The sequence below is a fragment of the Podarcis raffonei genome, chromosome 13, assembly GCF_027172205.1.
Source record: "Podarcis raffonei isolate rPodRaf1 chromosome 13, rPodRaf1.pri, whole genome shotgun sequence".
Classification (NCBI taxonomy): Eukaryota; Metazoa; Chordata; class Lepidosauria; order Squamata; family Lacertidae; genus Podarcis; species Podarcis raffonei.
Window position 1 is genome coordinate 40,934,984 of NC_070614.1, and position 23,776 is coordinate 40,958,759.

Here is a 23,776-nt window from a genome sequence, read left to right on the forward strand (position 1 = left end):
AGTAGCATTGGGCGAGTGCCTTTCGGCCCCCTGGCAGCTACGGTATGGGGTGCCACAGGGGCCCCTATCTTATATCTAGTGCTATTTAATATCTACATGAAGCTGCTGGGAGTGGGCATTAGGATTTTCAGGCCGAGGTGCCATCAGTATGCTGAAGGCACTGAGCTCTATTTCTCCAAAACATCTGAACATCTGAGAAGCTGCTCAGTGTCTGGGTTATTGTCTGGACACAGTGGTTAAATGGTTGAGGAAAAACAAGCTGAGCTTGAATCCTGGAAAGACAGAGTGAATAGCTCCTGCGCCTGAGAAATTTGTCTGCTGCCTACCCTGGATGATGGTGCACTCCTGCTGAAGGAGCAGGTTCACAGTTTGGAGGTGCTTCTCCATCCAGCTCTGTCACTGGAGGCTCAGGTAGCCTCAGTGGCTGGAAATGCCTTTTACCAACTGTGGCCGGTTCAACAGCTACAGCCATTTCTGTACCGGAAAAACCTTGCCACAGTAGTTCATGCATTGGTAACTTCAAGACTGGGTTACTGCAATGCACTCTACACTCTGCAAGAAGTGAGGTTACAGGGAACCAGGCAGAGGCCTTCTCGGTAGTGGTGCCCACCCTGTGGAACGCCCTCCCATCAGATGTCAAGGAAACAAACAACTATCTGACTTTTAGAAGACATGTTTAGGGTAGTTTGTAATATTTGATGTTTTACCGTGTTTTTAATATTCAGTTGCGAGCCACCCAGAGTGGCTGTGGAAATATAAATATATTGTTGATGATGATGATGATGGATGTGGGGCATCCCTCACACTTTATCCAGAGGCTGCAGTTAGTGCAGGATGCTGCCACATGACTGCTGACAGGAGTGAGGACTTGTCAGCATATACTAACTGAGCCTGGATAGCTCAGTTGGTAAAGAGTATGGTGCCGATGATGCCACGGTTGCAGGTTTGATCCCTGTGTGGGACAGCTGCATAGGTTGGACTAGACACTAGAGGATCCTCACAATTCTATAATATGTAGCTCACATGAAAACACAACGGACCTAGAGAGCAGAGAGATAAATGGCGCCACAAAAAATGTCACCAGAAACCACCCGCCCACACAATGAACTCTGTGATATTCACAGTCAGGCAACAATTTTATATTTGATACACTTCCCTTACTGGATTTCCCCTGATTTGGGAAGAAAATAATTTACTGTGGAAAAAGCTGTTGGAGAGGTAGAACCTCAAGTGGACAACACCCAAAGAACTGAGACACACCCAGCTTAAAATACACATTAAATGCCCATGTGGTTAAACCCACAGTCTGCAAAGGGATATACACCTGGATGACGTCTGCCTGCATTTCGAAGATCTCTAAACCTTTTGTTTCTTTGTCCATTTAAAATTCTGAACTCTTGCATCTGTATTGCTTGTTGCAGTTCTGTAGAAGTGAAGATAAATGTCCTTAACTAGGAGACTTGGAAGGAACCATGGAAGGATCTAGAGTGGTACATAAGTAGATCAACCATCCTGAATTTCTCCACATCACCCAACCAATCAAGGCACTCTGAAAAGGACTTGTGTGTCTCCCTGAAAACACTTAGTTGGTCTCTAAGGTGCAACTGGAAGGAATATTTTTATTTTGTCCCTGAAAACAGTCTGTTCTTCCAGAGAGAAGTTGAAGACTAATGGCTTTTTTAAAGTGGTAGAACTTTTAAAATATATGTTTATTAATATTGTTTTCATTGCAAGGAATTGCATTACAGAATACATTGCATTCCTGTAGACAATTACATGAAATTATCATGATAACTGAGAGAGTAATAATAATAAACAGGAAGGGAAGCAAGGTTACCATCTGCAGAACCCCCACTATGAGCAAGCCTGAGTTGGGAGTTGAGCCTCTCCGACCTTTCTCCTCGGCGGCGGCAGAAGCAACAACAACTACACCCCGCAGCCGCGGGCTACTCCGCGGCATCCGTCTCCCCCCCCCCAAGCCCTTTCCCGCTGCCTCTGCGCGCTCAGGGCGCTATCAGTTTCAAAGAAAAACTCAACAGGCCGTGCGTCGTCGAAAGAAAACTGAGGCGGGAGGAGCAGCAGTCTCCATCCTGCCGGGGAACGAGGGGGTTAGCAACACAGGCCCAATGTCCTCCCTGCCCTCTCGCCTTGCCTCTCCCGGCGGGGGTGCAGCTGTCCTCGGCTCGGCTGCGGAGCTGGAGAGACCATCCCCTTCCTCTCTTCCTCCCTAGGAAATCTGGTGGGGAGAGATGAGCGAGTGGGGAAGAAGCGAGAGGCGGAGGTCACGGTGAAAGGAAGGCTTGCGGGGAATGAGGGGAGCTGGGCAGCCCCCACTTCATGCTAGTCACAACATGGGAACCACCGCTTGAGGCTTCGTTTGGCTGCTGGTTGTCTAAAATCCCTTATTTTGGCTCCTGATCCCTTATTTTCGAGGCTGCTGGTCCCTTATTTTCAAATCTGTAAATTGACAGCTATGATTTTGGTCTCTAAGGTGCTACTGGAAGGATTTTTTTTATTTTGTCCTGAAAACTTCTCCAGAGAGAAGTTGAAGACTAATGGATTTTTTAAAGTGATAGAACTTTTAAAATATATGTTTATTAATATTGCTTTCATTGCAAGGTAGTGAATTACAGAATACATTGCATTCCTGTAGACAATTACATGAAATTATCGTGATAACTGAGAGAGTAATAATAATAAACAGGAAGGGAAGCAAATTACCATCTGTAGAACCCCCACTATGAGCAAGCCTGAGTTGGGGGTGAGCTGTACTGCTGCCATCACCTGGTGAATTTCAAATTCCAAGTTAGCAGCAGTATTTTAATACAATGGAGGGGAAGAGGAAAGATTGCTGCTCAGGGTAAATAATATGCTCTGGATTAAGGACAATCGGGAAAGAGAAGAAAAATGAGATTGGATAAACGTGCACCTGAATGCAGAAGATGAACACAGTGATAAAGGTATGTGGCACAAAACGTAAGGCACAGTGAAATAAATGGAAATCCAGCGAGGGACTTAGGAATGCAGAACCCTATTTGCCCTATCTATCAGTGTTATCTGAAAATTAAGGATCCTTCAAACTTTCAAGGGGCCCTTTCTGTGGCATGCTTTGTGGCATGCTTTCATGGGAAGAAGATCCATGTTTCTCTTCTGCCAAGATAAGAATGCTCACTTCATATTATAAATGTCCTTTAAGGCCTTCAGTGCTTGTTCTTCAGTAATGTTTTTCCAGTCTGCTGGCAGATCAGCTGGTTTAGCTTCATATATTCTTGCAAAATCACAGTTATATTTGTTCAAAACAAACTTCCAGTAATCTGAAGCATTGATACTGGGATCTGGTTGGATGCACCAGTCTGGATAATATGCACGATAATCTTTGTATGGATAGAGTTCCCAATTTGTGTCCTGATTTTTGAACTTAGTGTTGGATGCCACAGCAGTTGAACAGATATCATAAACAAGCTTTTCTGACACTATTTCTCTGTACGTTCCCAGTCCTTGAGGCCGATGGACAGTTGCAAAATGCTCTTGATGAGCACTCCCTCCAGCTTCACAGGGGACTTTGCAGAAAGGACACTGCTTCCCACAGCCAAACACCCGCTTGAAGATCTCATCCTGGGGGCTCACAGGCAATTTGGAGAGTTTAGACTGGATATCCAGCAAATCATATTCAGATATTATTTGCTGTTGCAAATCAGCAAGGAAGTTTTCAACACAAGCAGAAAACTGTGCAGGATCAGTTGCATTCTTAAACTGTACCCCTAACAGACTGTCCTTAGAAATGACTAACTCCTTCTGCATTTCTCTGCAAAAACTGTCCAAAAATTCTGAGACTGTCTCGATATCTTGATGCTTTAATTTTTTCAGTGTTTCTATAATTTTCTTTACTATCGCAGAGAGAATCTCTTCCTCCAGTTTCTTCAGACACTCATTCTCTGCATAGTAATCCAAAATTTGTTCCTGGATCCAGTTTTTGACAAACTTTTCATAAGCCCCAAGGTATTCTAGGTAACTGTCGACATTACCCTCTTCCAACAGTTCCTTCAGGACAGTAAACTGGAAGAAGCTCCGACTGGCATACCCAATGGACTGTGCACTGTTGAGAATGTCATCTACTATTTCTATCCCAAGTCTTTTGTTGATATAACTCACAAGGGCAGGATGGAGACACTGGTCACAGAAATCCTTGGCTCTGATTTGCTGGGCATCTTTTTCCAGATAAAGATCTCTGAAAATTGAGAAATAATGAGGCTTCAGTTTCTCTAAGCGTATATAGGGATCATTTTCCTTAATAAACTCTTCATGCATCTTTTGAAATTCATGAGCTGCTTCCCCCAAAATGTGAAACTTTAGATCTACTTCAAAGCATGTTGTTGTATGAAGTTTCTGAGCATCAGATTGTTGAAGCATTTCATTGATAATCTGTAAAAGTTCACCACAATATGTATCATCATAGTCTCCTTTGGAATCAACCTTTTTACAAATGTAGGAACTGCATTTAACCATCAAGGATTTAGCAAGTTCTTCTATCTCATGCAAACGCTCCTTTTTAGCAAACAAGTGTTTCACACGGCACCACAATGTTGAATCCATATATTCAGATTTCATTTGAAAAGTATTCATTCTGTAGCTTAACAAAGATTTTGCTCCCTGTACTTTTACATTGACTGAACTTCCTCGATGTGCCAATTCCCTTCTCAAATATAAGTCAAGCTCTTCATATATTTGTCGTTTCTCTAAGGGAACAGGTGATATTTCTGACAATGTTTCCATCCACATTCTTTCAAACTCTTTTTCCAGTTCTTGATCTTCAATCCTATCTTCATTTTCCCGGCATTTTTTAAGTAGCCCATCAACCTTTCCTTCAATTATTTTCAAGTATTCAGTTTGTAGAGAGTGAATCTTGTGAAGCCCCTTTTTAATGCGAACAGCTTCCTGACATTTGCTGTAAGAATAACTTTCCAGTTCCTGCTTGAGGCTGTGAGCACTGCGGACAAAATCTTCTCTGTACCTTTCTACCAAATGCAGATTTGCTGCTCTGCTTTCAAAGTATTGCTTCAAATTCTCCAAAATCTGCTGTTCTCCAGCCAACAGCTTCTGATAAAGCTCATTTTGCAAACTGCGTATATCAAATTCATCAGGAGAAACATTCTGTATTGACGTTTCCTGTTCAGATACCCACAGGTGCATCTCTCTGCGAAAATGCCATTCCCATTCAGAATATTTCATGGAGAGCTGGTTATAAGCTTCTGCTATGAGGCTGTTTCGGAAGCTGAAGATGAAGTTCTCATGTTTCACAGCATTCCACAGACTTTTCACCCATTCAATAAACTGAGGGATGTCCTTGGGAGGTATTTTACATGTGCGGTTCTTTATGAATTCAAATATGTACTTCTTTAATTCAAGGACTTTTTCACTGTATCCCATGTTAACTGGGGCCATTGGTGGGACTCCATGCCAAAGACCTGGGATGTACCAATTGTGCATTTCTGGGTCGTAGTCCATGATGTCTGAAAACTTGATATCCCTATTGAGTTTTTCCATTTTTGCTGCAGCCTGGGTCATTTCATTCAGCTGTTCCAAAAGATGCTTCCTGTCCCTCATGTTTTGGTCATGTGCAGAAACATCACTGACGTTCTGATGAACAAACTGGCAGTTGGGTTTTTGCCCAATCCTCTCCATCCTGAGGAAGGCATGGGTCACAATTTGCAGGATGTCCTTCATTTCGGTGGCATTCTCCATGGCCATGTTGACAATGGTGATGTCGCTCAGCCCAATGACTAGAGTGGCTAATTCGTTGTCATGCTGATAGCTGTCTTCCAGTTTGGCCAGTTCAGGGGCTTTCAAGCCCTCTGTATCTATCACCAGGATGAAGTCACAGCCAAGATCCTGAACCATATTCTCTCTGACGTTAAGAAGCGTCATGAAGGCACCTCGTGTGCACCGCCCACTGCTGACAGCAAACTGCAGGCCAAACATGGTGTTCAGAAGGGTCGATTTCCCAGTGCTCTGCACCCCCAGAACGGTTATCACCATCATCTTGGATTGTCCCCTAAGTTTGTTATTGAGTTTATTCAGAACATCAGTTATCCACTGCAGGGGGATATTGGATGCATCACCATCAATGAGCTCCAGGGGAAACCCTTCCAGCAGTAGTTCAGCAGCAATGCTTGGGAAATGGGCAAACTGCCTTTTGTTTTTAGCTATTTTGCCCTCATTAACCATTGAGCATTCTGCCTCATAGAACTGCCCCAGCTCACGCATGAAATGCTCAACTCCCAAGGAAGAGGATGATATCAACTGGTCTACCTCTGCAATCTTCCGCCCATCATCTCCTAAATTCTTGCATTTCTCTTTATAGTCAGCACGTAACTTGGAAAGATTTCCCCTAGCAATATGGTCCAGGTTGAACTTCATCCATTTCAAGAAATAATTCCTCTCTGCATCCTTCAAATGTTTTATGCCGTGGATGAAATTAATCAAACCAATGGTGAGATCACATTGACTCTGCTGCTTACGCAGTTCCGACCATCTGCCTCTCAATTCTGATCTGTATTTTTCCGAAGGCATGTCCCCTTGTCTTTCCATTCTGCATAGTTCTTTCTCCACTTTGGCCAGATTCTTCCAGAGATCACCTTGGAGTATCAGTGTTTCTTTCTTGTAAGCTGCTACATTTTTGATCTCTCCTGAAATTTCTGTGGCACATCTGAGGGCATCCTGACATTCTTTGTGGTCTTCATCCACCTGGATTGTAAGTTCATGGGCTGTTGTACACATCTTATCAATACTTACACACTTAGGATTTGAGGCTATTATTTTTCCAACTGCAGCTCGAAGGAGTTCTACAAATACTGCTTTATTCATTGTGGCATTCTTTACCAATATATGTGAATTGTCAAGTTTAATCACTGGTGCCAGTTTATTTAAGAACTCCAAGGTACAACCAGATTTTCTACTGCGACCTTCCAAGATAAAGTAGAACTGAGTTGACAGGTCCTTCAGTGACAACAAAAGAGTATGTTCTCTCTCGCCAATGCATTCAGCAAATATGAACACAGCTGAGGAGACCTGCGTTAAAAAGCTGAACTGCACCCAGTGAGACTCAACATCTCCACGGAGATTTGCAACAGCAACTGGCTCTGGGAAGAGATCTGTGTTCATCCGTCCTCCTGGGAAATACCAGGCAATCTCTACAAGCCCATCAGCAATTTCCCGAGGGATGTTCCCACACTCCATATCTCGGTGTAGAAAGAAATCATTATGCTGCTGAGAAGGGCTGAGGAACTCGTTGAGGACTTTGGACTTAGATATGTTACAGTTTCCCATCCGTACGAAGGAAACAGTCGGCATGGATGTCAGTACCAGGCTGTCCTCCCTAAAGCCTCTGCTTTCAGCCAAGGAATGGGGCCTCCATTTTTTCACAATGTCTCTCATGGCCCAGAGCATCAGGGTGCACTTGGAGGTCTTGACGGGAGGCAGAATCAAAGGCAGGGCAAACTGGCACATGGACATTTTGAGGAGGATCTCCTGTTGGAGGAAACTGTCAGAACAAAGCAGAACAGCACAAAGGACATCAAGGGGGTTCACAGAATCTATCTCATCTGTTTTGGTATCAAAGAAGATTCTCTCATCAATCCTTTTTTCCTTCTCCTTTAACGGCATTCCTTTATTGTCCTGTGTTTCATGTTGAAGGCTTGTGCTCCTGGCTGTCACATTCAAAGCCAAGACCTTCTTCAGAAAATGCCAAGGCAAGTCTCCCAATGTACACGGGCTGAAGTCTTTTAGATTTCCAGAACTGATTTCCAGAATTTCTTTCAGGGCAAGTTTCTTGCTTGAATACTTCCGAAACTTCAACTTAGCAATGATGTTCTTAAGCGCTTTTCTTCCTTCTACAGAACCATTAGAAAATAAGTATTATTCTTTTTTCACCCAGGTGTATCCAAGATTACTGTTTCAGTGCCAAATTTTCTAATGTGTGTTTAACAATGCAATTGCATGACTCTCTTTTTTTTAAAAAAAAGATCAATGCAAGCGCAAGCGATGTGTGTAATATCACATGGACTTTGGCTCTTAGCCTCTGCATCTTTTTCTTCCCTACCACACTTGCCCACACCCTGGTACATTTCTCTTTTGCGTACAAGGGGTTGCTACAGTATTTACACTGCATGCATTTATTAAGAAAGAAGGCAGCTACTACTAGGGCAGTGGCAGCAACTGAGAGGTCAGCTTTTGCCTCCTGAAGCAAAACCGAAAATGCTATCTGCTACAGTACACACAATGCCTAAGGCACCACCCACCGGTGGGTTGCCCCTGAGAGAAGAAAACACGTGGGAATGATCATATTTCTGACATGGTAAATAAACCATTTCAAACAATAAAGCTAGTCATCTGATAATGAAACTGAGTTTACCCTAACCCAGAAATTTTTATTCAAGAAACTCCAACTTCCCTTAAGGGCAACATAGTAGCCAAAGCTGCATTAACCAAGTGGCAGGATTTCCAGATTCTGCAACCAGAAAAATGAAATTCTGCAATCATCATAAAACGGGTAACCTAGTTTAATATGTTTCTCTGAACAAATGAAACAAGACTAAAGGCAACAGACTGCGAACACCTGATATAACTGGGGAATGCCTGGATAAGATTCTATGATTCTAAGATGCTATCTGGAAACATGGCTCCACCCTCCACTGTAGGGAGGATACAAAATTAAGGTGCAAAAGACAGAAATACCTTTGCAAGCATGTTTCTTTTTTTGCTCTGCTTCTGACTCAAGCTCATCTTCTTTCTCTTGTCCTGCAGGGACTAGAAACACACACAAACCTTTAACCATGTAATGTTATACCATAGTTTACTTAAAACAGTTGATTTTAAGCTATGGTTTAATGCCCATGGGCATATTGTTCCTCCCTGTTCTTTTTCCCCTTCTCCCAGAGCCCACCGCAGAAACAAATGAGTTTGGCTTGTTATAGCAGCATGCAAACTTGGCTCGAGTGGTAAGTCAGGAATAAGCCATGGATTCCCGGATTATTGCTTGGTGTTTGTTGGGAGCAAACAAATCATAAGCTGGATATGAACGACACAAGCCCAACTGTGTCTTGCCTCTGTTACACCGGGTGGGGGGGGGAGATACTATTGTGTGTGCTAATCCATAGTTTAAAAGAACTATGATTTAATGTTGTGTGAAAACGCAGTCATAGACCATGTTCATGTCACAGGGAAGCCATAGTTAAAATAAATTATGGCTTATTGTGAACCTGCTGAAATAATGGGTGCTTTGTGTGGGATGTAACATGACAAAAGCAGTCAAGTACAACATTTCCTGTTTGCCCAGAGTAGACACACAGGGGAATGTTGCTCCAGCCGGGAGAACTTCCTGTTACACCTGGTCTGGACCATCTTCCCCGAGTGTGACCAGGTAGATGGGCGTGACCCTAGGAGACCCCATAAAAGGGCTGGTCATGCAGCCATCTTTCCCTTTTTTCCTCTTGATGCTCTTCCAGATGTACTATCTTGATGCTCTTTTGCTGTGCGCTGGCTCTCAGCCAGCAGCACATGGGCTCATCCCTCACAAGAGGATGAACCCACACTTTCCTCTGTAACTGTAACTACAAGCTAAAGCCTGCCTTCGGGATCACACTGTGGACTGAATGTGAGTAAGACTTATCATTACTTTTAAAAAAGACTGTTGTGTCATTGTTGTTTTTAAGAGGGAACAAAAGGGGATTTACCAGGAAGAAATCCAATCTGGATTGCTTAACTGAAGTGCTTCTCACGAATCCAATCAACTTGCTTCCTACTATGTATATGGGAATGTGCTCTGCTACAAGTCTGGATGGGAAAGGAGATTTGAAAGTCACACCTACACCATACATTTAAAGCCTATCTATACTGCTTTAGCAGCCATGGCTTCCCCCAGAGAACCCTGGGATTTGTATTTTCCCCCTCCTATCACCCTTAATAAACTACAGTTCCCAGGATACTTTGGGGGGGGGAGCCATACACTTTAAATGAATGGTCAGGAGACGGTTATCCAAACTTCATCAGAGGTAGGAGGAATCTTCCTCCCTTCAGCAGAGCCCAGGCTGCCCCATCCTGCCTGGCTTGCTTACGGAAAGGCTAAGCAGGAAAGGAGAATTAGACCAGGGGGTCAGCAGGACCTATTCTGAAGAAACCAGTAACAACCAAATGTCGTTGTCCCTCTTCCTCAATCACGAAAAGAGATACCTTTGGGAATTGCTTCTTCTGTCTCTCCCAATACTCCTGGGCTTCCAGTCTTCTCCTCTGGAGGCAAACGCTCTAGGGAGAAAAATATAAGCTACATTAGTTCCCTTCCAACAGCACAGTTCTACGATTCCTGGTCCAAAAAGTCATGCAGACAAATATTCTAAAGCAAACCACAACAAGCCACTTGTTGGTATGCCATTAACTGGGGATGTGGATGTAGAACTGCAATGGCCATCTGAATGCATAAGCTGTCTGTGCAAATATGAGACCTGATAAGGTAAATCAGAAAGTCCAAGTCTCCTCTTAGCATCTCTTTTAAAGAATACACTAACCACTCCTGTTTCCTAATTTCCCTGCTGCAGCTGGGGTGGTGAGAAAGTCCCCCCCGCCAGTTCATCTGCCTTTAGGACATGTGGTTAAAACAAAAATGTAAAATGAAGACATTACTGATTACTAATATCCATGGGATTCCACTTGCCGAATGATCTCTCTTGTCCAATAGCAAACTCAACTAGTGAATGCAAAGGCTAGGTAGCCCAAACAGGCTTACAAGACAGAGAAATTATTTTGCCTGGGGAGAAACAAAAGTAGTTTTTTTAAGAACTAAAGGGGTAACCCTGCTCCAAAACAAAACACAGACCAATGAGCACTTGACTATACAGAACCTAACAGTTACCGGTAAGTTGAGAGAATACTTTGTGCTTTGCTCACTGAACCACTGAAGAATTGCGAAAAGGAATTACCGTATATACTCAAGTATAAGCCGATTTTTTTCAGCACATTTTTTATGCTGAAAAAGCCCCCCTCAGCTTACACTTGAGTGGGGTCCTTTCGGGCTGCTCCTTCTTCCTTCTCCGCCTTTGCCGCTGGTGGCGGCGGAGGAACGAGCAGCCTGAAAACAGCCCTGTTGGGCTGCTTGTTATTCCTCCACCGCTGCCACCACCACCAGGTTTGTGGTGTGGTGAACTGGCTTATACTCGAGTCAATACATTTCCCCCAGTTTTTTGTGCTAAAATTAGGGCCTCGGCTTATATGCGGGTCGGCTTATACTCGAGTATATACGGTACTTAAGAGGTGCTGCTCCACCATCTCATAGATCATATTTGGGGAAACACACAGCAAGGCATCTCTCTTCCCTAAGGATCTCAGAAAAGGAAACTGATGAAAAATATTTTGTTCAAAAAGAAGAATGGTTATTAAAATTAAGCGGATACCTCGAACTGGCGAAATTAACAGAAATGGTAAGAAACCAACCACGTGATAAAATCAGGAGAGAATGGGATGTCTTTGCAAATTACATGAAGAAAGTCGATTCCCAAAATTATAATTGGCTTAATCTAGACTAAAGATTCCACAGGTAAATAAACAGTATCTCCATTAATGCAAAATGATTACAGACAACTAAAGATATGAGATCATATAAACTGTATAGTGGTCAAAGGAAGTCAACCTTTTCTATTTTCCTTTTGACTTTAAAAAAAAATTCTCTCTCTTTTTTTCTTTTCAATATGTATCATTTTCTTAATTTTTGTATTTTTCATCCTATTTTTAGTAGCATTTTGGCATTCAGGAACTCGTAGCATTTGTGTAACTATTATTTTTTTTTGGAATGTACGTAATATTTATATAATAAATGTAATAAAACATTTTAAAAATAGTTTTATTCAGACTCACCATGTATTGAATTTTGCAGAACCTGATTTGAACCTGGACGTGAAATTTCTAAACATTCCAGGAACTTGCCACAGGCTATTTCTCCCATTTTCTGTATCATTATCAGCAGTTTCCGAATTTTCTTCTTGGAATCCTCCTCGGTTTTGTCTAAGGCCTCATATTCTTCCTCTGTGATAATGGACTGGGAGAATAACTCGTCTAGAACAAGTTCTAGGTCCTTCTGGAGGATTTCAATTAATTGTTTTCTCGCCTTGCGGATTATCTCACCACCAGAGACCATCACTGAATCCATTGATCTGTGGTAGAATAAATGTATTTTATTGATTAATGGAAAAAGGGAAACAAACATTAGAACTAGTAAGTAACTCTTTTCACTCATGCATGCTGATTAAGGAACAATCCAATGCTCACCGTCTCTGCATAGAATGAAATCTTATTGCATTCAATGGCTCTTCCTCACAGGCAAGTGGGGCAGGGAAGACGGCAGCCTGATTTGGCATACTGTCTGCCTAGCTGCTAGTGAATCTACGCTCATGGTTAGGAATGACACTATAATCATGGGTATCTATTCCATACTAAACCATCTAATCCATTTTTAGGTTAATAGTCTATGTTCTTAAGAATGTTGGGTTGGGTACTGACTGTCACTCATGGAAGGGGGAGCAGGAAGAAACCTAAACATGTACTGCAGAGTTCCCAAAAAAACAGACCAGAGGCAATTGTACTTCATCCAGCAGAGCTTTACTGCTACTGAAGGCAAATGAGCATAATGGTCACAAATCCAATACATTCAGGATTGGCACAGTCCATAAAAATCCAGTTGCAGCTGTGATGGAAAAGTTGGTTTTGATGGACAGGATGCATCAACAAGTGTTTCTTTTCTTTTCTTTCCCTGCCAGCAAATGGTTAATGAATGGCAGCCTGTGATTGACCATGGTTCCAGGAGGGAGAGTTTAAAATTTTGATTTGAGAGAGTTGGTCAAGGTGTTAGGAGTTGAAATAAAAAATTAAGATCTTATGTATATAATAAAGGTTCATAAATGTACCAAGCAAACACGTACATAAATATATAAACCAGATGTCTGAAGCAGCACAGGAGAACAGCCATGAAGCCATTTTGATTCCCAGGTGTTTTCTCTGCAAAGTCAAATGGAAAAGCCTCCCCATTGTCTTTTCCTTCACAAATCCTGTCTTAAGGGGTATGTCTGTGTATGAATAGGGTGAGCCTGTGACTTGGCTCAGGAACTAAGTATTTATCATTACAAAAGACTAGCCAGGCTCCCCAGGCAATCCAATCAAGTAAGCATTAACAGGTAACTTGCCAGACAGGAGGTAAACAACCCACTCAGATTTCTGCTGTAGCCTGCCCTTTCTGTGGTGTAGGTATGATGTGCCTGGGGGGGTGATTTTAAACTACACCCCTTCTGTGATGTATGTATGATGTTTCTGGGGGTGGTCTTGATCTACAGGGTGGCAATTTCAAAAGTCTTTATAAGGCCTTGCACACTATTGTTCTGGGTTCCTCCTCCTTTCCTGTGGGTGAGGGGAGCACCCTGTTGCAACAGTTCAATAAAGAACAGGCTTACTAGCTGCTTTGCTTCTCAAAAATCTCTGGTTGGCCTGTTACTTTCTCCAACCGATGGAGAACCTGCAAAGGACTCTAAAAGGGCTCTTGTGTCCCCCTTAAGGGAATAAGGGCAGATTTTTCTTTATTACAAAGTTAAGGGAGTAAGAGGGTTGAAATTGAGGGGGACAGGTTAGGAGACAGGTTGAGGTATAAAGAGTGAATAGGAGAAAGCGTTGGTTTTGGAAAATCAACTTCCACTCTGAGCGTGTTGTGAAGGACAGAGTGTGGTGTCCTATAGGAGGAACAGACCAGAATTTTACTGGGAGGTAGAGGTTGAGTCAGGAGAAGTAGGAGCTGGAAAGAAACAGCCTACTTGGGACTCAAATCTAGCTTGGAGGGGAGAAATTCTTCTTAGGAAAAGAAGAAACTCCCAAACCCAATGAAGGGAGGGGGTGCAGAGAGCCCTTTAGTCTATTACTTAAAGTACCTCAGGAGCAGGAGTGTTAAAGGGGGTGGATAACTGAAAGAAAGTATCACCGTATAAAGGAACCAAACCTATAACGCAAAAACAACCGAGGATGAATTAAAGTGAAATCGCACTGTATTCTTGAAGTAACCTAAGTTTAATCCATTTGTGTTATCTTGCCTTAAATAAATCTTTTATTGTTTATTTAAAGAAAATCTGAGACTCCTAGTTACCCCCTCACAAAGATCCTCCACAGGATACTCTGGGCTAGAATTTTATGAGGGAAGGTGGGGAAAACCTTTGGGTAAAGGGTTGTTCAGTGAGGTGGGGGCAATTCATCTGAGTGAGAGTGGGCCCAATGGCGTGAGGGGGAAAAGTGGTGACGCACCCGTCATAGCAGCACTTGATATAAAACTTAGAAACTTATAATAAGACTTAACCTTAACACTAAGCATACAGAACAGAATATGAGACCAAAGAAAGAGAAAATAAGAGTGAGAGCCAGGCTCCTCCTGGCCTTACTATTATAGTCAGCTCAACCTTGACAGAAACATAACAGAATGAGTTTAAACCAGCTGTACACAGCTTCCCAGCAGAAATAACCAAAACATCAGAAACCTTCCTGTTTCTCTCACATGGAAATAAACCTTCTAGAACATTCCTGAACTAATCAGAATAGGAAAGATCTCTACACATCAGATCAATACTTTCTGTACTAAGAAATGAAGACTGACACAGGGGGAAATGGCGCCAAAGGAGGGCCTAAGGCGTTCCTTTCTGCCTTGGGTCCCGGCTTACCTCACTGCAGCAGGCAGACATTTTCTCTCAACCTTAGCAAGAGTCAAAATGTTTTTTAACTCCCCACCCTCTTCCCAAGTGAAAATAAATTGAAAATAAAATTTTATTGCTTCTTTTATTTCCTTTATTTATTTTATTTATGATTCTGACCTGTATGCCACACTGTCTCTTCTATTTATAAAAATATTTATATTAACCAGACCTTTGGCTGATTAATATTCTACAGCCTTTTAAATGTGTCTGTGGGAAGGGGAGTGTTATTGTTTTGCTGTTTTGTTTTACTTGTTTACTTGGTTTTATCCTGTATTTTATTCTGCGAACCGCCCTGGGATGTTATGATGAAGGGTGGTATATAAATCCAATAAAAAATAAATAGATTTATATATTGCTGTAACGTAATTCCCTGGGGAGGTCACTTTGGTGCTGTTAACACACAGTTGGGTTCACCTCCAGAGGTGCACTCCATTGTCTTTTGAGACAGATGAATGCCAACAATATCACAACAGTTTACAAAAAAACATAAGAAACATAAATTAAACATTATTATAAATCAATTTGAATATTTCCCATGGACATGCCATGGACCACCTAAATGAAGGTTGTGAACCACTGCTGATCAATCCACAGACCAGAGTTTGGGAACCCCTGATATAGGAGAAATCCTAAGATCTCTGGTCCAAATCTAGTCCTATATCGAGAATGTTTGCTGCCATGTACACAGCTACAGTTAACTTCATTAGGAGAAGAATGACTACCTGAGGTTAAAGATCCACCGAACTATGAACCCATCAGCCTAACCTACTTTACAGGGTGGTTGTGAGCCTAGCCACCCCCCATCCTAAATTCACTTTGGAATGAGTTGCTTCCTTCTGTCTCCCTCCCCGATACATTAAGGAAGACATTCTTTTCTTGGTTTTTGCTGGCCTCCTATTTTATCTGCACCTTCTAAGCAAGTAAGAGAAGTTCACTACACGCTCAGCCTCAAGGGGAGAAAACAAGAGAATCTTGAGAATTCTTGAGACTGATTTCAAAGTGGATGCCACACCAAGTCTCTGCTTAGTCACTTCCCCTTAACCAAGAGCCACCTTAAGAGGACCCTGAATCTTTTCAGACCAGAAAAATAACAGGCAAGATGGAGACAGGCAAAGTCATCACCCCAATTGGGAGAGGATGCTGGCATACAGGTGACACACACAGCAGAGCCTCCAAAGAGAAAAGTTCAGGAACTCATATGTAGGAGTAAGAGATCTTTCAAGAGCAACACTGAAGTGATTGAATAATTCAGCCCTAGAGAACAGAATTCTAAAATAAAGTGCCAACTTTTTAATCAGCCCTGTTCCTAGCCCTTTATTAGCAGACTATTTTGCAAAAAACAAACAAACCAAGCCAGTGGTCCAGCTTGCCCTCAATGCCAGAAAGGTTTGACGGTGCCTGTTTCTACAGATCAAGTGGCTGTTTAATGCCCTTGCAATTACTGTTTTTTCTAATAAATTTACAAGATTAATGGAGACAGAACCAAAAAAAAGAGGGAAGATAACAGCAGTTCTCTAGGACCCATAAATCACCCAATAATGTTGTTTTTACAAATCAAAACCTTGATGATAATTTAAGTATAGACGTTACCCTTTGATGGTTGTTTCATTAGGAACATCCTCCATCAGACTCCCTTTTGTCTTCTGGGAATAGGATTTCTTTTCAGCTGGGGTTAATTCGGGTGTTGATTTCTTGAGCTGCATCCTGGCTAGATCCTCTGAGGTTTGGAAGAAGGCTGTGCCGAGAAATCAAGAAAGCACCAATAAACATCTTCAGTAACCCTGTACAATTAGATCTCTTCATAAGATGAATGTGTAGAGGGAGTCAGGATCAGGCCCACAGATCCTGGCCCCAACCTTATAGTCATGCACATACAAGCTGTTAAGTGTCTAGATAACTAGAAAATGAGAATTGGCACTACGCATACATATTTTCTGTGGTTTTTGATGAACGCACAGAAATCAGGGACTTCCTAGTCAACTGCTCAAGGCTTACGAGCCAAAATACGGTTTATCTATACCTGAGTAATGTCAAAGAAAAAAGAAAATTAATACCAGGTTTTTGCATCAAGAGTCAAGATTCTGCAGCCAGTAGACGTGTTGCAGAATCAACATCCCTGTATATATAATTATTCTGCTTCTAAGTAGTATATATTTGGCTAAGAAGTATATATTTGTTACTCCCTAGATTTCTGTGCCCAAAACACCACTACTAAAGTGGTTTACAGCAAGGAAGCAGAAGCTGAACACAAAATATATGCTGCACTGGAGTCAGATTTAGATATCCATTTGTTTTAAGTGACTTTCTTAAAAATTCACTTTTGCTATGGGAAGTCTTTGATTTATTACAACTGGGGCTTTGGCCTACTGAGCAACAACTCATCCCATCCAGTGTTCCCTTTATTGTGGATACAAACCTCCTTTTGAGTTCTCAGATCTCTCCCTTCTCGTGGGAGACCCGCTTGTCCTTTTTCTCTTGGAGCAATTCAGTTGTTGGGCTCCCTCTTCTTCTCCCTTTGATGCAGAGATGCCAGGAATTTCCACCCCACTTCCTGTTCCTTCGGATTTGCCACAGTTCCCATCGCTGGTTCCACTTCCTTTGCTAGAGGACGGAGGGGCACTTGGGCTCTCGGCCCCACTTCCTACCCGCGGAGATGCAGAGCTCTCTAGATCCTCATCTCTATCTCTGTTCTCTGTGGACATGGCAGCAGCAGTGGGGTTCTCAGCTACATCTGGGGCATCTGGAGTCTTGACTTCTCTTTCTTTGCTGAAGAGCAGGAGACTGGCATCTGGGTCCTCAGTGCAGCTTGCACTCACTGGAAGCCTAACAGCATCATCTGGGCTCTGAGATTCACTTCCCGCCTCTGAGGATACAGGAAAACATATAGTCTCAACCTCTCCTACGCCCTCTGGGGACTGGGGAGCATCCTGGTTTCCAGATCTAGCCAGATCCATGCTCTTGGATCCACTTCCTTCCCCTGAAAATTCAACAGAGTCTGGGACCTGAAGGTCATTCCTGAGATTCAAGTGATCTGAAAGCATCAGATTAAAAAAACAAACAAGTAAGTAAAGGGGGGGGGCTCAATACTTCGTCATTACAAATTCAATTTCCTTCCTTTTACAATTAACTGAAAGTAATGCCCAATGACTCCTGTTGAAGCAGGGTGGATAAAAATCAATGATTTTAAAAAAATAAAAAATCAGATTTTTAAAATTAAATTTGATTTTTAAAATAAAATGCTTTTGGAGGAAAAATCTTTCTAAAGATAGTTTCCTGTTTAAGTTGCATTATTGTCCAAAAGCTATTCATCAGGAAATAAGGATTTGTTTTAAGTTTTTCATGTGTGCTAAAATTCAGTCTAAGTTGTTGTTTTTTTATTTAAAAAAAGTTGTTTAACCACATCAGTTAGCAAACATGGATACATATGCTATAATGTTATTGTTTTCATTAAAGAATTTTTTAAAATTGTTACTAAGGAAATGATTATTTTTCTCCTTCCAGTAACGTACAGCAGAAAAGTTATCCAAATATAAACAGCTAACTTATTAAACCTCAAAATAATTTTGTAATTATCTGTCCATGTATTTCTAATAGTGTAACCAAATCAGTAATTTTTGATATAACTGTAAAAACTACTCTGAAAATTTATTATTCCAAAAATGAAACCTTCATCTGGTTGTAAATATTAAGATTATACTAGCAAGAATGAGTCTTTCTGTAGAAAAAGGAAAAAGATTTAAATCAAGTCTTGCTGACTAGTGATTTAAATCGATTTGATTTAAATCAAATCCTCCCTGTGTTGAAGAAAAATCAAAAGCATCTGAGAGGTCTTGGAGAACTATCAGGCCTGCCTTCCCCTTACCTTTTTCCCAGCACAGGCCAGCCGGCAGAGAAACTCATTGCCATAACTGAGCTTGAAAACCAAGCCAAACCACACACAGTTATCCTGGCAACCTTCCAAATCCCTGACCTGGGGTGAGAGGAAGGACAGTTTTCTTGCATTGCCAAAGACCCTCAATCCCCCTGTATTGTTTCTTAATGGCCCTAGCTTGGCCAGGTCGTTTTGCATAAATTAGTTCAGGAATTCTTCTGCAACTTGTATTTCTCCCTTCACATCCCAAATAATCAAAATCCTACCATATATTAATTTCTAGGGTGTGAGGGAGGTCCCCCAAACTTATAATCATGTAAATGAAAGTTCACAAAAGCAGCACTAACAGCTTTGGACGAAATTCAAGACGCAAGAGGACTTCAAGACATAGAGAATTTGGTGCTGCTGCAGGTGAGAATTTAACCCTTAGGAAAAACAGAAAGCACCTCCAGGTTTTAAAAAGTGTTACTCACCATCTTCTACATATTCAGAAATGGGCTGAAGGCTTGGGAAGGCTTGCCTCAGGTTTTCCAGGCAGTCCAAGAACAGTTCCTGAGTTGATTCTCTTTTTCCCAGCACTAACTCGATCAGGCATTCCACAAATGCTTGTGGATCCTTTATTTCACTCAGGGAGAAGAACTCCCCCTGTGTGAGGAGCAGGTGGGAATCTGCCACATCCAAGATCAGCTCTGAGTCGATTAGAAGAAGATCTTCTGCTAATTTCCTTCTAGCCCTCCATATAATTTCAGTTGGGTTTTTCCCAGAAAATGCCATGGCTTCCAGGCAGGTAGCCCTAAAATTGTTGAAGAATGAACACACACTGTCTTTGTATAAACAGCATTGCTCTCTAAGGATTTGGAGTAATTGATCCAGCAAATGTCCAACACCAAATCTGTAATTCAACAGAGAAAGCACCTGTATGATATCGAGCGACAGAATCGTCTGGCCACAATTTTTGCCCATGGTATGATTATTTTCCACCTAGTCATTTTGACACCCTATTTGCCAAATTTAACAATTCCAAAATACAGACATGCTTTTCACTTTCGCAAGACTGAATATGCTGCCTTCGGCTGTACTTGAGGGTCGATTTCAAACAATTCCACTGGAAAAATGGTTATGTGCCTGGGGAGATGGCAGTATTGAGTCAGTGGCTCATGTGCTTCTGGCTTGCCCTCTTTATAAAGATTTGAGTTTATTATTACCCCTCTATTATTGTCTGTGCTGGGCTGCTCAACCATTGCTACTGTGTCCTTCCTTGAGCAGATCAAGATGATCAGGTGACAGCGAAAACTGCAAGGTTTTTAGCGGGGGCAATTAGAATAAGATCTATTATTAGATTACTGATGTAAACCTCCAAAATGTATTTTCTACAGTTAACTCTAAACCTGTATCTTCAGTACATTTTATTTCATTGCTATGGCTAGTGGCTGAAGCAAATAAAGACTTTTCTTCTTCTTCTGATCCAGCAAATGCTAATTGAACTATTTTCCCATCCTGAGCATTTATTTATTCAAGATGGGGCCTGCCACTAGCAGGATATAAGAAATCTGACTGAATGAGCATTCACTTTCAATAGATTAAGTGGATATCCTCACAAATGAGTGGTTTGCCTGCCCTGTTGTTACTGTCTAGCAGTATAGATTAGCTGCAACAAAGGCTACAAATAGCGTGATTAGATTAACATTACCACCTTCCTTTCTGGTGGGGGTTCTGTGCCTTTAGAAGCTAAGTCATGGGTAGAAATTCAACAGGTTCTGCTCTTTCAGCACAGCATTGAGAAGCTGCATGTGTTGGTATCTGCCTGTTAGGCAGTTATTCAAGGCTTAGAGATTGTATGCAAGCTTTTGGGGGGGGGCAATCGCCAATATTTATAATATATTTAAAATATTATGCCCATCCTGAAATATAATAAATTATTTTAAAAACAATTCCAAATAAAGCTTATCTACAGCTTTAAGATTGCTTTTAAAGGAGCGGAAAATCTAAAGTTTCCCATAAAAATGTTCAAACTTCAAAGGAAGCCCAACTGCAGTGCAAAAATGAATCCAACCTTAATTTGGCAAGGGGGGTTGACAATAAAAAGGTATTGAAAATGTATATGTTTAGGGAAGCTTTTAGTGTTTAATAGACTATTGTATTTTAATATTCTGTTGAAAGCTACCCAGAGTGACTGGGAAAACCCAGCCAGATGGGTGGGGTATAAATAATAAATTATTATTATTATGTACACATAACTGTTGTACAAAAACTTGGGAGCACCAAAACACAATGATCTGATGTACATTAAATATTCGTGTTCTCAAGTTTGTTGTGCTAATTTAGGATCGCACTGATATATGTTTGTTAAATTTACACCCCCTTCCTTCCTCCAAAATTTCATTGATTTGCTTGCATTTCGAGGAGCAAGGCTTCTTGTTTATCAGAGTATTTAATGCTTCCAGTAACTTGTATTTTCGCAATTGCTACTTGTTTTAGCTTTTGAAGTGGCTTTTATCTGAGAGCTGACTTTGCACCTCTGAATTAATAGCCGTGAAAGACTCCATTAGCTATTCTGCGTTCACACAAGCACACACAAAATCCACCTATGTTTTTCTGTTTATTGCAAGCAGAGGTTAAGGAATATGGTCAGTAAAAATTATAGCTGACAACCTAAATCATCAAAATTAAATGCATATACTTACGTGAGATGTAAAGCGCAGTGCCTACGTTCGTTCCCTGCGAGTTAAGTTTCTATGCTTTGCGCTTTCGCTTTTCCTGTAAACGACCCCACCGCTAGAGAACAGAAGAAACGAAACTGAAGGTAGAAAAAAAGGAAACACATTTAACTGTTTCTATGACTAGATGGGCTGGGAGGAGCTGGGAGGAGATTGTGCTATTGCCTCTGACTGATTGCTTTGTCATTGTTACTTATTAGTTCATACCGTTGTTTATACACATTATATCCAATTGTTTTAAGTTGCTTTAAATTTCATCTTCTGTAAGTTGCTATATCTTGTTTTATTTTCTATCTGCAAATTCCACAGTCTTTCATAATACCAGTGAACTTGTAGACTAATAAACTGAGTGATTTGTTTCAGTCACAATCCATTCCTGTGGTCTTACTGGTTCCACTTGGTTCCTTCTGAGCAAATTAGAACCTTGAATGAAGGTTAATGCATTGGCCAGGATTTGGCACGATATTTGGATCTCCAAATAAACAATGGCCACCTGTCAATCAAACCCACTTGGATCACCGGTGCTTAAAATGCCACCATTTCCAAACTTCTTTGTCTCTCTTGACCCCACTCAAACTACAACTGCTGCTCGAAGCCAACAGCACCAGAGGTGGCAACTGCTTTTTGCCGTGTTAACTTGTGCATGGACAATCAGACCAATGTTCTGATATAGGGTTTTATTTCCATTTTGCTCTGCATATTAAATTATCGTTTGGGATAAGCTGCTGAATTGGATTTCTGAGCTATGTCGAACTCTGGACGCACTCAAGGGGTGTTTTCTCCCCCATCTCCTCCATCGCCCAGTGCTTGGGATAGCGGGTGGGTGGATAGATTGAAGTAGGCAAGCAGGAGATTTGGGATTCATCTGGATGCTTCCCTGCTCCAGAGGAGACCCATTTAATGATTTAATTTACCAAAATTGGGAATGCCTAAATGCTTTACCTTGTGTGATTAATTCTAGAATGCTCCCCAGTAACTCTCGTGTGATTAAAATAAATAAAAAAATGTCCAGTAGCACTGTAAAGGTAAAGGGACCCCTGACCATTAGGTCCAGTCGCAGACAACTCTGGGGTTGTGGCGCTCATCTTGCTTTACTGGCCTTGGGAGCCGGCGTACAGCTTCCAGGTCATGTGGCCAGCATGACTAAGCGGCTTCTGGCGAACCAGAGCAGCACACAGAAACGCTGTTTACCTTCCTGCCAGAGCAGTACCTATTTATCTACTTGCACTTTGATGTGCTTTCGAACTGCTAGGTTGGCAGGAGCAGGGATAGAGGAGAGCTAATGTTTCTCTGTGAATGTACCATATTGGCCCGAATACAAGCCACATCTTTAAAATTGGAGGAGCCAACCTGTAGTAAAGTTAGTGTTTAATTAGAAGCTATTCCTTGGTCAAGCAATGAGAGTGAGGCCTTGTGGGTAACCAACAAGCCACAAGGACCATGGGAAATAAGCTCTGTCCCTTTAACCCCAGACTAACAGGCTCCTTGGGTGTGAAAGGTTTATTATGGGAAAGGAAACCCCTGATTTAATGAAATGTTTGACACCTGGGTCCAAAGTTATGTGCATTCCCTCAGTGATGTTATCTAGCCTTGAATTGCCTGGGAATGTACATCTGCATAAACTTCACGAAGGGAGGAAACGCCTTTGATTTAGGCTCTGGGTTCTTAATGGGTCCAGCTGCCAGAAGTTAGATTGATTAGCTTGCCAGCCAGTCATTGGAGAATTTAAAAATACTCAAAAGTTATGATTGGTTTTGGGGGTTCCGATGCCATGTGCAAATTGGGGATAAAAGGTTTGGGAAATGGCCGAGAAAGTGCGCTCTGCAATCTGCAAATCCCCCGGCTGCTGAGGTTCCAGCTAAGTAGCCGTCCTTTCGTCCTTTGTGATGGAGAACTGTTAACATCTTTTGAATGCAGATCATTGAAAAGGACTCTAACTATTCTATCAGTGTCTTAGTCGTGAGTATGTAAGTTAGCTAGACTTTACAATGTCTTTATTTTTCTTGTCTGTAACTTGCTAAAAGAAGTGCCTGCTTATTTGAGCATGTTATCTTATGTTCTTTTTAAATAAATTTTAAGAAAGAAACTGTTTTAGTTGTGTGCCTTTCCGGGGGAAAAGCTAATTCCTAGCCTTACGCTTGGTTGTGCTCTACCGTAGAATTTCTATCTGCAAGTCTGTAACTATTACTTGTGGAGTGGGGGTAACCAGCGATAACGGGACACAGCCTTCTCCCTGGGTTGTGGCTCTGGATTCCCCGGGACAAAGGGAGTGGTGGCAGCCTTACCGGATCTATGTTGACCTGTTTCTGTATAACGTAAACGTGCCTGCCAGCCCTGCTCAAGAAACCTGGTCTGGCTGGAGAGCAAAGACAGGTGAGGGAGGGGCGAGCAGCTGGGGGCAAGTTTACTACACAACCCTTCTC

General features: G+C 41.8%; 1 protein-coding gene across 1 annotated transcript; it reads right to left on the reverse strand.

Moving 5' to 3' along the window:
* Positions 1–3,106: 3,106 nt before the first annotated feature.
* On the reverse strand, positions 3,107–22,388 carry LOC128399696 (interferon-induced very large GTPase 1-like). Its single transcript, XM_053361369.1, has 8 exons — positions 21,321–22,388; positions 19,110–19,528; positions 17,182–17,796; positions 16,356–16,500; positions 11,902–12,197; positions 10,228–10,299; positions 8,734–8,805; positions 3,107–7,889 (listed from the first exon to the last, which is right to left on the reverse strand). The coding sequence occupies exons 2-8, from the start codon at positions 19,408–19,410 to the stop codon at positions 3,169–3,171; spliced, it is 6,222 nt and encodes a 2,073-aa protein (XP_053217344.1). The 5' UTR covers positions 19,411–19,528; positions 21,321–22,388; the 3' UTR covers positions 3,107–3,168.
* Positions 22,389–23,776: the final 1,388 nt, after the last annotated feature.